The sequence below is a fragment of the Ranitomeya variabilis genome, chromosome 1 (assembly GCF_051348905.1).
Source record: "Ranitomeya variabilis isolate aRanVar5 chromosome 1, aRanVar5.hap1, whole genome shotgun sequence".
In the NCBI taxonomy this organism is placed as follows: domain Eukaryota; kingdom Metazoa; phylum Chordata; class Amphibia; order Anura; family Dendrobatidae; genus Ranitomeya; species Ranitomeya variabilis.
Genome location: NC_135232.1, coordinates 874,378,604 through 874,393,096, shown reverse-complemented (window position 1 = coordinate 874,393,096; position 14,493 = coordinate 874,378,604). Strand labels below are relative to the sequence as shown.

Here is a 14,493-nt window from a genome sequence, read left to right as displayed (position 1 = left end):
TGTTTCGCACCTGCGCAGTGAAGTCTAATGTCGCGCCTGCGCATTATGCTTTGCCCAACTGTGGGCATAGCATACAGCTCATCTCTGCGCATGCGCGGCTCTTCTCTGTAACCTGTGTGCCCCGGAAGTCTAGCTATGCAAATGGTGTTGTCCTGGATGCCGGTAAAATGTCCCCATCCAGAACTTCTTGCGTACATTTTGTAGATAAGCAATTTTCTTACAAAACTTAAGCAAGAAGATTTCTACGGTAGTTGTACTACTCTCAGCTGTTTTTGTAGAACCTCCTCTGGTGGCCGGCACCTACAATACATGCAGCTATTCCCATCTCAGCAATGAAAGCCGGAGACGGGAATAACCCCATGAAAATGTTGCTGATAATAGTTGTGCAATGCTGAAAGGGGTTGTAGTTCTGTGTGGCTGCCATTCCAACAATTTAGGTGTCACAAAATCTAAAAATATTAGATCAATTTAAAACAAACAGATGAAAGGCCGTAATAGTGTTGGACTGAGCTATCAGTGGTCCACACTACTTCTGTAGTACTGTAATTGTGGGGCCCAATCACATCAGGAGCCAAGCGGTACCATACAGACTACTACACCTTAAGCTTACAGTTACTGAAGAGGGCAGAGAGGACTGTTCCAGAGATAGCCTGGTAGGTATTCTTTGGAAAAAGTATATCAATAAGTGATTTGTTATGTATAATTTGTGTACTGGAGTAGGAGGATTTTATAGATTTTTTCCAATTATCCATATACTTTTGTGTGTGTGTATATTCCAGCTTTGTGCAGGTCTATGATCTCGTATCCGACATCCTTATAGAGCTCTTTGGTCTTGCCAATGTTGTAGAGGTTAGAGTCTGACTGAGTCTGTGGACAGGAGTTTTTTTTATAAGGTGACTATGTAAGACAGCTGTCTTTAATGCAGGTAACGAGTTGATTAGGGGCGTCTAACTGGTCTGTAGGAGCAAGAATGCTTAATGGGTGGTAGGAGATCAAATACTTAATTCTCACTGCAATATTATATTTATATAATTAAGTTATATATTATATTATATATTATATTTATATAATTTATACAATGTGATTTATACAATGTTATACAATGTGATTTATACAATGTGTTTATATGATGTGATATATATATATATATATATATATATATATATATATATATATATATATATATATATATATATATGGTGGCATAGCGACTGGCCATGTGATTAATGGACGGTATGTATTGCAGAGGTGGGTGGCCCTGTGATGGAAGCCTGGGTATGTTTTGCTCAAGCAGATCTACTGCTGAGGGATTTGTTTACGTTGGGAAGGCTTCCAAGTGATTGGAGAGATGAGTGGGTTCAGTTACCTACAAACCCTCCCAAAGAGGCGTGTCTGAACACGTAAGATGGTTTTGTGTGTGAGGACCTGTGGTGATGTCACGCTCACCTGACTAGCCATGTGACAGGTACCTGGGTGTGGTTACACCTATTTAAGGATGTGTGTGTAGCACATGGAGTGAGTGTGTGGGTGTGTGTCAGGGTGGACACACTTCCATGTGTCCTGGCTGGACACTGCAGAGTGGCCTGTGTGTTGGACGGTTCCAAGTGGGGACAGATGCCCTGGACAACACAGACCATTTAGGCTGGAGAGCCTACGTGCTGGACATAACACAGTCTGTGTGCCTACAGACCTGAGAGAGCGGAGCTCTACTATGGACATTGAGGATTAACCTGTCTGACGTAAGACTGTTTACCTGTTGTTCCTGTTGCAATGTGGTTTATGGAGCAATAAACCTGTGAACTTTTAAGGAAACGTGTCTCCTGAGTGTCACCCGTCGCACCTAAGCGAGTGTCCCCAAGTCCCGTAGCGGGTGAAACGCTACAATTGGTGTTTCAGATGCGGGCAATGATCCAAGGAACACAGGTTGCAGCGCTGGCTGGTCTGAGCCAGAGGAGTGGACGGTCTTGACATCCATGAGTAAATACTGACCGGGGTCAGTGAGAACTGCTGTTTATGGGATACCTCTGAGGAGAAGAGGGATCCGGGAACCTTTGTGGCAATGACAGGTAATGGATGGAGATCCATGGTGTACTGACCGGGGTCAGAGTGGAAGGAAAAGAGAGACATTGCGTCTGGGCACCTCTGAGGCCGAGGGGTGTCCAGGAACCCGTAAAAGTTGCCAACGGGTAATGGTCTGAAAACCGTGTATTATGCTGGTCGGGATCAGTGAGAAATTGTGTTTGGGCTGTAAAGCCGGGTGTGTAACAGACCGGAGTCTGTGTTATTCTGACCGGGGTCAGTGAGAGACTGTGTTTTTTCTATAAAGCACGTGTGCAGGTGCTTGCTGTGGACCGGCGAGTCCATGTATTTCTTTTTTCTTCTCTGATCAACTTGCTGTGGCTCGGCGGGGCCACGAAGACTGAAGGCGTCTGGCGGTAACTCAGCGGGGTTACGAAGTTTGCTGTGGATCAGCGGGTCCACGAAGGTGACAAGCAGCTTGCTGTGGATCGGCGGGTCCACGAAGTCTGCGGTTGAGCCGTGCAGCGTGGTTGCAGCAAAGAGAAAAAGAAAAAGAAAAAAAAGGGGCATTGCTGGACTAGGTCGTGCAGACTCTTAAAGGGCCAGTGCCGACCTAAAGAGATATATACTGTGGAGCTGTTTGGGCTTGTGAGTGCCATGGGGGAGTCCACAAGGGGTGTCCCTAAAAATGGTGGCTTCCAAAAAAGAAGGGGGTGGAGTCCCAAAAGGGGGGCAGTAACCCAAAAGGTAGTAGTTGCCCAAAAAGGGGTGGAGTTCCGCCGAATGGTGGTTTCCGAAAAACAGGGGCGGAGTCCCAAAAGGGGGGCGGTAACCCAAAAGGTGGTAGTTGCCCAAAAGGGGGTGGAGTCCCGCGGGATGGTGGTTTCCCAAAAGGGGGCAGAGCATCCCAAAAGCGTGATTCAGTCGGACTGTTGTCCCGGGCAAATGAATTATTGTGTGTGAAAGTTAATGCAGAGAATGCACTCCCTATAGTTGACAGTCCTAAGTTAGACGTGAGCAAGGAAGATGGTGGACGGTCCCAAATTACGGACATGACATCACCTGATGTGTGACACAATATGACTGTTAGTGGTGTGATGGATAGAATGTGTGGAGCTGACTCCCGGAAAGAGTGTGACTTTGGGGTTCGCCATACTGTGGGGTATGACACAGACTATGCTGGTGACTGTGACTCAGAGGAAGTAAGGGAGTACAGTAAAGAAGAGCCCCACCAGAAGGAAAAGTCCTCCCGTCACCGGAGACATAAGGGATGCGAAGAAGTGGTACCAGTTGCACATTGTGAAGAGCTGGAGGAGGCCACCAAAGGAGTGGGGCCTGAAGTAGGTACCACCTCGCGTGATGAAAGCTCAGCCAATCCAGAGGATAGAGGGAGCGAGCTAAGCATGGTCCAAGAGGCTGTGGATACCCGTTTGAAGCAAGAGGAGCTTCGGAAACAGGCTGCTGAGTGTCGTGTGAGTGCCTTAGAAAAAGAGGTGGCGGAGCTCAGAGGTCACCTGAAAGAAAGCCAGTCAATGTATAAAGCAGCCTGGGAGAAGGTGGAGCGGCAGGTGTCTATCCTGGCCAAACGTCTGGAAGCTGGTGATGTTCAGAGGAAGTTGGCTCTGAAAGCTGAACAAGATGGGTGTTAAATGACAGCTGAAGAGAAGGAGAGTTCCTTGTTCAAATGTATGATGGACATACCTGAAGACCAGAGAGAGGCCTGTGCCAGGGAGTCTATGCATGAAGAGTTCAAGAAGGCTGTGGGGGGCATGTAAGGTGAATTGGTCCCCAGAAACTAATCAGTTAGTGATGCTGTCCACAACTGATGTCACAGCTAAGAGGGTAGCTACCCTGACTGACATGCACCTGAGATATGTGCGTACAAAATGGATGACCCAGTAGCTGATGTGTTGACAAAGAGTTAGTCCAGACAGGTTGTATGGGTGCAAGGTGATTGCGACGCCAGATTGACCATGTTGCCCAAATCCGACTGAGATGAGATGACAAGGGGTCGTCTTTATCAAAGGGTGTGACGGAAATGATTGACGAATGCCGACGAAAGGGTTCAGTAACAGGCCCTGACTTTGACAGATGGTTTGACTGTCAGGGACGACAGAGTAGGATCTCTGGTCGGGTAATAGAAAGTGCCAAGCCCCACGGCTTTAGGTAGAGGGGGGAATATGTGGCATAGCAACTGGTCACGTGATTAATGGATGGTATGTATCGCAGAGGTGGGTGGCCCTGTAATGGAAGCCTGGGTATGTTTTGCTCAAGCAGATCTACTGCTGAGGGATTTGTTTACGTTGGGAAGGCTTCCAGGTGATTGGAGAGATGGGTGGGTTCAGTCACCTACAAACCCTCCCAAAGAGGCGTGTCTGAACACGTAAGATGGTTTTGTGTGTGAGGACCTGTGGTGATGTCACGCTCACCTGACTAGCCATGTGACAGGTACCTGGGTGTGGTTACACCTATGTAAGGAGGTGTGTGTAGCACATGGAGTAAGTGTGTGGGTGTGTGTCAGGGTGGACACACTTCCATGTGTCCTGGCTGGACACTGCAGAGTGGCCTGTGTGTTGGACGGTTCCAAGTGGTGACAGGCGTCCTGGACAACACACAGAGACCATTTAGGCTGGAGAGCCTACGTGCTGGACATAACACAGTCTGTGTGCCCACAGACCTGAGAGAGCGGAGCTCTACTATGGACATTGAGGATTAACCTGTCTGACGTAAGACTGTTTACCTGCTGTTCCTGTTGCAATGTGGTTTATGGAGCAATAAACCTGTAAACGTTTAAGGAAACGTGTCTCCTGAGTGTCACTCGTCGCACCTAAGCGAGTGTCCCCAAGACCCGTAGCGGGTGAAACGCTACTATATATATATATAAATAAATATATATATATATATATATATATATATATATATATATATATATATATGCTGTATATATATCGGACATATCTAAAGGGAACCTGAATGTGTACATCTACTATATAATTGTCTAAGGGTCACTTCCGTCCTTCTGTCTGTCCTTCTGTCTGTCTGTCACGGATATTCATTGATCGTGGCCTCTGTTTGTCATGGAATCCAAGTCGCTGATTGGTCGTGGCAAAACAGCCACGACCAATCAGCGACGGCCACAGTCCGGCGGAAAAATGGTTGCTCCTTCCTCCCCACAGTCAGTGCCCGCTCCGTACTCCCTTCCAGTCAGCCCTCACACAGGGTTAATAGCAGCGCTAACGGACCGTGTTATGCAGCGGGGTAATGCAGTCTGTTACCGCTGCTATTAACCCTGTGTGACCAACTTTTTACTATTCATGCTGCCTATGTGGCATGAATAGTAAAATGATCTAATGTTAAAAATAATTAAAAAAAAAAAATCGTTATATACTCACCGTCCGTCGGCCCCCTGATCGACAACAGGCCTTTCCCGCTCACGACGCTCCGGTGACCGCTCCATGCTGCGATCTCGCGAGATGATGACGTAGCGGTCTCGCGAGACCGCTACGTCATCATCTCGCAAGACCGCAATGCACTCTTGGGACCGGAGTGCACTAGCAGCGTCGGTAACCGCTTCGCCGGAAGGTGAGTATATAACTATTTTTTATTTTATTTCTTTTTTTAACAGGGATATGATGCCCACATTGCTATATACTGCATGGGCTGGGCAATATGCTACATGGGCTGTGCAATATACTACGTGGCTGGGCAATATACTACATGGGCTGGGCAATATACTACATGGGCTGTGCTATATACTCCGTGGGCTGGGCAATATACTACGTGGGCTGGGCAATATACTACGTGACTGTACAACGTGGTCTGTGCAATATACTACGTGGGCTGCACAATATACAACATGGGCTGCGCAATATACTACGTGGGCTGCGCAATGTACAACGTGGGCTGCGCAATATACTACGTGGGCTGCGAAATATACTACGTGGCCTGTGCAATATACTACGTGGGCTGCGCAATATACTACGTGGGCTGCGCAATATACAACGTGGGCTGCGCAATATACAACGTGGGCTGCGCAACATACAACGTGGGCTGCGCAATATACTATGTGGGCTGTGCAATGTACAACGTGGCCTGCGCAATGTACTGTGTGGTCTGCGCAATGTACTGCGTGGGCTGTGCTACACACTACGCATACATATTCTAGAATACCCGATGCGTTAGAATCGGGCCACCATCTAGTTCATATATAAATATCCTGCTTAGCTAACAAAGAAACATAATTTTGCATTTCTTTTTCAAGATGCAAATACGTTTCAGACTAGTCTTCAGGTTTCTGAAGTCGGGAAGCAGGCAGAAGCCTTTTTCATCAACTACACCAGTTATGTTTTGAGTCTGTTTCAGACATTTTTGCATTCTGTTTTAACAGATGGCATGTTATTCAGAGTTCCTTTAACAGTACTTTGTCTTTAATTTGAAAAATGTGATACTGAAAGTCATATTCACAGTATTAATTTCAAAGCATGCGATTTTATGCCTGATCATCATATACTTCTCAACAATGAAATTTCCACACGAAGAAGAAAATGTCATGGAAATATGGAACTTACAGGATGGATAAACATGTTACTGGTATGTAACTGATTAATAAAAGGAGACAGTATTTTCAAAACATCTTGGTTTATTCACAAAGACCACATCCAGTTACAAGGTCCAAGGAAAAATGGGATCAAACAAAATATATCAAGATAATAGCCATGTCTTGTGGTGCTCAACTTAAAGGGACTCTGTCACCTGAATTTGGAGGGAACAATTTTCAGCCATAGGGGCGGGGTTTTCGGGTGTTTGATTCACCCTTTCATTACCCGCTGGCTGCATGCTGGCTGCAATATTGGATTGAAGATCATTCTCTGTCCTCCATAGTACACGCCTGCGTAAGGCAAGATTGCCTTGTGCAGGCATGTACTACGGAGGACAGAGAATGAACTTCAATCCAATATTGCAGCCAGCATGCAGCCAGCGGGTAAGGAAAGGGTGGATCAAACACCCGAAAACCCCGCCCCTATGGCTGAAAATTGTTCCCTCCAAATTCAGGTGACAGAGTCCCTTTAATACTTGTAAATAATCATGAAAATTCAGAAGAAAACAAGAGGAGCGGCGCTCACCACCAGTAATTTCAGTAAAATGCACTTTATTTCAGTTACAGGGTTGCAGATAGAGACATCGGTGAAATGAGCCTCATTTCACTGATGTCTTAGTCTGCAATCCCATGACAAAAATAAAGTGCATTTTACTGAAATTGCCGGTGGTGAGCTCCGCTCCTCTTGTTTTCTTTGGAATTTTCATGATCTCGATTTATTCAGCATCAAGTATAAGCAAGATATATAGAAAAACACACACTTAGTCACCTTATCAATGAGGTGATTAATATCTATATGAGAAATGTTCTGCCACGCAGAATGCAATTGGCTTGTAAATCATCAAGATCTGCTGGCAGCTCCCTTTGCAATTGCCGATCAATTATGTCTAGATGTGATGTGCTTGATTGGAGACAAATCCAAAAGATCTGCAGGCCTTGGCCACACATTTAGGCCATGCAGGCTGCTCACAGAAGCCTGAACAATATGCAGCATGGAAATAACGTTTTTATAAAACAGATCCTCTGACACGGTCATGTTCCCTTGTTAAGGCCCCTTCATAGTGTTGGTAAAGTGTTCTACAGACCAATCTCTGGATATCATTGCATACAACACAAAACAGGGCTCATCGCTGAAGAGAATAGACATCTATTTCAGCCTCCATTACTGTCTTGCTCTGCACCATGATGACCTTTGAGAGTGATGGTGTGAGGTCATTTGAACATCTGGCTCATTGCCTAATGTGCCATTCTTTGAATATGACAATACTATGTGGGCAAAACTATAAAGAGGCCTTCATGAAGGGTATCTTACCAGTCCTTCTCCCAGGAGGATGGTGTGGGGAATAGTGTGCAGTAATATAAAACCAGGTTCTCTACCAGATCTTTATTACATAGATTGGGACGTGAGTGACACTAGTGTTATGGGCCATTGCTCCAACATTTTTGAGGAGCCGTTTTCAACATGAAAATGCCAGGCCACATATTGCTTGAACTACTGGGACTAGCCTGTATGGCTTCAATGTGCTACCATTGCCTGTATGTCCTTCTGATTTATCTCTCATTGAGTATATCTGAGACGCCATCGGTCGTCAAAGGGTGCTACAAGCAGTGTATCTCGATATTTCTCCAACCATTTCTACTACCATTAATATCCTCACTGTTAGCATGCTAAGGCGAGTAAGTGGGTGTGCTTTGGCATGTAGCGCTCATATTCATTATATACAGATGTTTTGAAAATGTTATTAGAGTTTTTTTTATAATTTGCAAATCGTTAATAAGTCTATCTATCCTCTAATTTACCTAATTCCATAACATTTCCTTCTTGTTGTTGCCAATGCTGAGGAGTGTACTATAATGTAAACCTATTAATTTGCCATTTATTGAAATAAATATCCCCACTAGTTTGGATATATACATACCTTTCTCCATTGCGCAAAAGTTGGAATCCTTCATTGATTTTCTCAAAAGGTAATTTGTGTGTTATAAGCGTATCCAAACTAAATTTCTTGTTCATGTATTCATCCACAAGTTTTGGTACATATTCTTTACTTTTCCAACCTAGAAGAAAAAAGGCCAGATGCGTCTCATGCATTATTGAAACTACTAATCCTTTTCCTGCCACTGTTATTTTGTACCATTGTTTTAAAAAAAATGTTATGCTATGTGCTATAGAAATATTATGCTACTTTGCTATTATGTGTACTATGGTAGTGGAAACATTTTCCAATATTGGTCGATGCATGCTTTTTTCTTTTCTACACCATCAGTTGGCTTTGAGACACTCTATATAAGGCTTTTGTAAAGGGTTATTCTGAAAGAAGCAAATTATCACCTATCTTTATGAAAGAAGACAACCTGCTGACCACCCCAGGAATCCCGAGATTGGGGCTCTGGTACCCCAAGAATTGGGCTCTGAAACTCAGTTCTGAATATAGCAGAGAATTTCACGTGTGGCCTCTGCTCCAATTTATTGTCTGTGAGATTGACAAGTTCAGCACTCGGCTTTTCCTGGCAGTCCAATAGTCAATGAATGAAGTGGAGGCCACACATGCAATCCTCTGCATAATTGAGAAGTGAGATGCAGAGCTATTCACGTGCCTTTTTTGAGAATAATGCGCTAAGATAGCTTGTTTAAGAAAGACTCTCTTTTGTTAGTCATTGGCAACATAAGACTGGGACCTTCAGAAGAAATTTTTCAATAGCCCTAAATTAAAGCTATATAGAAGTCAAGTTTTTAGTACACATAGGGAATATCAATAAAATGTAATTGTTTTTGCAATTTAACCCATGAAAATAGAACTAAAGATGTAAGTAATAGATTTTAAATAGGGAAGTTAAATAGGGAAGTCTTCTGATGGAAATTGGTAGTCCTATTCAATGGGGACACATTATTAAAAACTATTGCCAAGGAAAAGTTTGCATAGCAAATAGCCAACTTCCAACATTATTTATTTTAAGACTTGTAGAAGCAGTGCCCTCATTGGTTTAGATCCACTTCTCCATTTTGCCATTATGCTAGCTGTCATACCGTAGATATCCCCAAATGTGTTTGTTTGATATGTAGGTTATATCCATAATGCCATGACACTTAAACTCAAACACTGGCATTTAATGATAGCAGATGCAGGAGTAGTGTGAGAGGACCATTATTATCAAAGACTTGTGATATTTGGAGGCTGTGATATAGATTTACATCACAGGATCTATCCTACATAGTTTATTGATTTGCGTCAAAGTGCAGCAGGCAGGATTTGCATCAGAGTGAAGCAAGCAGGATTTGCACTAGAGTATAGCAAACAGGATTCGTACTGGTAAGCGACCTTACACAACTTAGACTGAAACAGGAAGGTTACTCAGGCACCTGCCCAGTGGGGAGGAAGCAATATCTACATAATGTCTCATAGCTATTGGCTGGGGAGGAAATTTCAAGTGCTCACGCTGGCCCATTAAAGGGAACCTGTCACCACGTTTTTGGAAGATGGGATAAAAATAGCGTTAAATAGGGGCAGAGGTGGGCGTTACATTAGTGTGTGTGTTATGCGTTTATTACCCACCTAAGTTGCCGAAATAACTTTGCAAAGTCTCCGTTTTCGCCTGTCAATCAGGCTGGTCAGGTCACATGGGCGTGGTGTCTTCACCCAGATTTGGCGTAGTTTTCCGTTGGTGGCGTAGTGGTGTGCGCATGCCCAAAGTCCGGAATCCTCTTCCAGGGGATTTAAAATAGCGCGGTGTTCGTTATTGCATTGGTGATCGGTGGGCGCGGCCATCTTTCTTTGGCCGCGCGTGCGCAGAAGCGGCGCTCTGCTGGCCGCGGCTTCAGGAAAATGGCCGCGGGATGCCGCGCGTGCGCAGATGGATATCGCGGCGGCCATTTTCCTGAAGCCGCGGCCAGCAGAGCGCCGCTTCTGCGCACGCGCGGCCAAAGGAAGATGGCCGCGCCCACCGATCACCAATGCAATAACGAACACCGCGCTATTTTAAATCCCCTGGAAGAGGATTCCGGACTTTGGGCATGCGCACACCACTACGCCACCAACGGAAAACTACGCCAAATCTGGGGGAAGACAACGCCCATGCGACCTGACCAGCCTGATTGACAGGCGAAAACGGAGACTTTGCAAAGTTATTTCGGCAACTTAGGTGGGTAATAAACGCATAACACACACACTAATGTAACGCCCACCTCTGCCCCTATTTAACGCTATTTTTATCCCATCTTCCAAAAACGTGGTGACAGGTTCCCTTTAAGGACACGGCTAGAAGACCAGCTGGAAGCTTGCCGAGCAAGGGAAAAACTTTCTGCAGCATGGATGAATGAAGAGACACGCCAGCATCCCTTCATGTTAGAGCAGAGATCTGACGTGGTGCTAGCATACCCCCAAATGATGATCCTTTTAGGGTTCGACCAGTGAGAAACAATGTTGGATCCAATGTCATCTTGGCATTTGTAGGAGCTGCTCCAATAATTACGGTGGTTCCACAACCAAAGTGAGAAGAAGACAGAGCAGATTCCTAAACAAATGAATGAGAATTAAAGATATACTATAGTGCAGAAAGTATGAGCTCCTCATAATAGTTCATTTACTAACCATGACTCCAGTATTTCCAACGACCTCAAAGGCATAATCAACTCCATCATCAGTCTTCTCTGCCAACACTTCATGGATAGGGCGGTCATAATCTTTGGGGTTGATACATTCAGTGGCTCCGCACAGTAAGGCTTTTGCAAATTTCTCACTGTTCAAATCAACTCCAATAATTTTGGAAGCTCTTGCCACTTTACATCCAATAATCACTGACAAGCCGACTCCTCCCAAACCAAATACGGCACAGGTAGAGCCAGGTTTAACCTGTAATAATTAAAACGTTATTGATTTAGCATTTCTATTGTATTAAATCTCAATTCCCAACTTGTAAATTAAAAGCATATCCACTGAACACTTATCTTACCTGTCAAGTTTCCAAATGATATTTATCTGCAGATACAGGGTTAATGCAAGCTGAGCGAGCTGTCAGTTAAGTTCCAGGGCATGCTTACAGAAGCCACTAGCAATGCTATAAGTGCTTTAAGTCATAGGTGTCAAAGTCAAGGCCCACTAGCCGAATCTGGCCCACCATGTGAATCTGTGCGGCCCTCGAGGTTAGAACACACTCCAAAACCACGACGATGACCAATCCACTTTCCAGGAAACTGTTCATGCAGGAATGCTTGGACCTGACACCCAAGATGGTGCACCACCACATTATGGGTGTCAGGTCCGAGCATTCCTACATGAACAGTTTCCTGGAAAGTGGATTGGTCGTTGTGGGCCAGTTGAATGGCCACCAAGGTCTCCCGATCTGACTCCCTTAGACTTTTATCTTTGGGGTCATCTGAAGGCAATTGTCTATGCTGTGAAGTTACGAGATGTACAGCATCTGAAACAACAGATACTGGAAGCCTGTGCTAGCACTTCTTCTGCAGTGTTGCTATGCATTGACAATCCAACACAATGGACAGCACTTTGAACACATTTTATAAGAGGTCATAAACTTGTAAATAACTCATGAAAGAATAAAGTTATGTTAAAACCAAGCACACCATTGTTTTTCTTAAGAAATTCTCAATAAGTTTTCCCAGTGAAAAAAATTTAGTTGGATCCAAAATGGCCGACTTCAAAATGTCCGCCATGGTCACCACCCATCTTGAAAAGTTCCCCCCCATATACTAATGTGCCACAAACAGGAAGTTGATATCACCAACCATTCCCAATTTATTTAGGTGTATCCATAAAATGGCCCACCCTGTACATTCTTTACATATTTATTCATTACCAGGGATGGGCAATTAATTTTTCCCAGGAGCCGGAGCCACATGAGTGACCATGACTGTTAGGGACGGCCGAACCAATAGGCTGAAATTAGTTCTGCTCAATATTAATATATTCATTATTTTATATTAGTATCACTTGTTACTGAAGAGTAATATGCTGACATTCCCCTATATACCGTATCAGCCCACACACAGCCCACCTACATATAGTATGAGTTCACATACAGTCTCCTATACAGTGTCCTAAAGAGCAAGAGCCACCATACATCTCTCCTATATACAGTATGAGCCCCTCTATATATTATGATCCCATGCACAGCACTTCATATATACATTTTGAGCACACACATCGCAGCTGTGTGGTCAAGGATGTCAGCATGTTCTTGCTGAAAGGAGGGGGATGAACCATGCAGGCATGCCGACGTTACAATAATATAGACTCTACAAGTAATGTATCACACTTAAAGGGAACCTGTCAGAAGGATTGTGCTCAGTAAACTACAGACAGTGTCAGGTTGGCGCTGTTATACTGATTAAAATTATACCTGGGTTGATAAAATCTGTCTTGTGGTTGTTGTTTCATCTTTATTTTCAGTTTTGAGCTAATGAGATTCTCGTACTCATTTAAAATGATCATTTAAAAGCTGTATTTCGTGATTACTCATGATGTTTTTATCTTATATTAACTCCTTTACACCACAAGCCATTTTCATTTTTTGGTTTTCTGTTTTTTGCTCCCCTTCTTCCCAGAGCCATAACTATTTTATTTTTCCATCAATATGGCCATGTGAAGACTTATTTTTTTGCAGGACGGGTTGTACGTTTGAGCAACACCATTGGTTTTACCATATAGTGTTGTTACGATGTGACACAACCCAACGGGGGTTCGGTCAGCGGACAGCACAACACACAATGAGATGGAAATGGGGAGAGAAAGGCCCTACAGATAGAGGAATGGGGGATGGTCACCACCTGAGCTCAAACCTGAGCTTGTCACTGCACTCCCCTAACACCCTAAGTGGGTCCTTCCCCACTGCCATCAGGAACGTCATCCCTTGCTGTCAGCTAATAATGCCCTGGCTAGTGCCCTGGCCGGCCAGGGGCGCTAGCCTCGCCACTTCAGATAATACCACACGGGGGACAGTGACAAACACGAAAGGAACAGGGTAAAAACACAACTTAGCTTCAACTTCCTCTGCTGCAGCACACCACACAGCAGAATAAAGGCACCAGGACCACGAGCTCACAAAACCAGCTGATACAACACAGCAACCAGCTAGCTCCTTCATCCAGGCTTGGTCACTGTAGATTGCTCTATCACCGACAGTCAGCTGATGCATCAGGTGACCATTTAAAGGAAGGTGGGAGTGGTCATCACCCACATCAGCTGACCTATCCACACTGCAGTTACAGCTCATTGCCAGTGAGGAAGGGGGGAAACTGATATTAACCTCTGCTGGTCCTGAAAAGAAAAAGCTATATATAAAACAGAGGGAAACCAGAGCTGCCACGAATCCAAACATGGATCATGACAAGTGTACAGGAAAATAGGGGGAAAAAAATCCAAGTGTGGAGAAATTGCAAAAAAAGTGCAATTCCACAACTGTTTTTTTTTTTTTTTTACCATGTTCACCAAATGCTAACACTGCCATTATGATTCTCCAGGTCTTTATAAGTTTGTAGTTTACAAATATGCATAGGTTCTTTTTTATTTAAGTGCTGAAAAAAAATACAAAATTTGTTTAAAAAAAAATTGCATCATCTTTTGAGACCCGTAGCATATCAATTTTTCATGATCTGGGGCTAGATTTGGGCTTATTTTTTGTGCGGTAACCTGACATTTTTATTGATACCATTTTGGTGTAGATACGATCTTTTGATCGTCCAGTATTACATTTTAATGCAATGTTGCTGCAACCAAAAAAACATAATTCTGGCGTTTTTACTTTTTGTATTGTTATGCTGGGCGATTCTGAATGCGGCGATAACACATATGTGTATATTTTTTATTTATTTTTAATTATTTTATTTTGAATGGGGAAGACGTGATGTAATTTAAACTTTT

General features: G+C 44.0%; 1 protein-coding gene across 1 annotated transcript in view; it reads right to left on the bottom strand.

Moving 5' to 3' along the window:
• Positions 1-14,493, bottom strand: part of LOC143788213 (alcohol dehydrogenase 1-like) — a 152,812-nt gene that overhangs the window by 11,143 nt on the left and 127,176 nt on the right. Inside the window, exons 6-8 of the mRNA XM_077277692.1 lie at positions 11,206-11,466; positions 10,993-11,128; positions 8,536-8,674 (exon numbers count right to left, since the gene is read on the bottom strand). Of these exons, the coding sequence (XP_077133807.1) occupies positions 8,536-8,674; positions 10,993-11,128; positions 11,206-11,466 (536 nt within the window). The remainder of the gene's footprint in view (positions 1-8,535; positions 8,675-10,992; positions 11,129-11,205; positions 11,467-14,493) is intronic.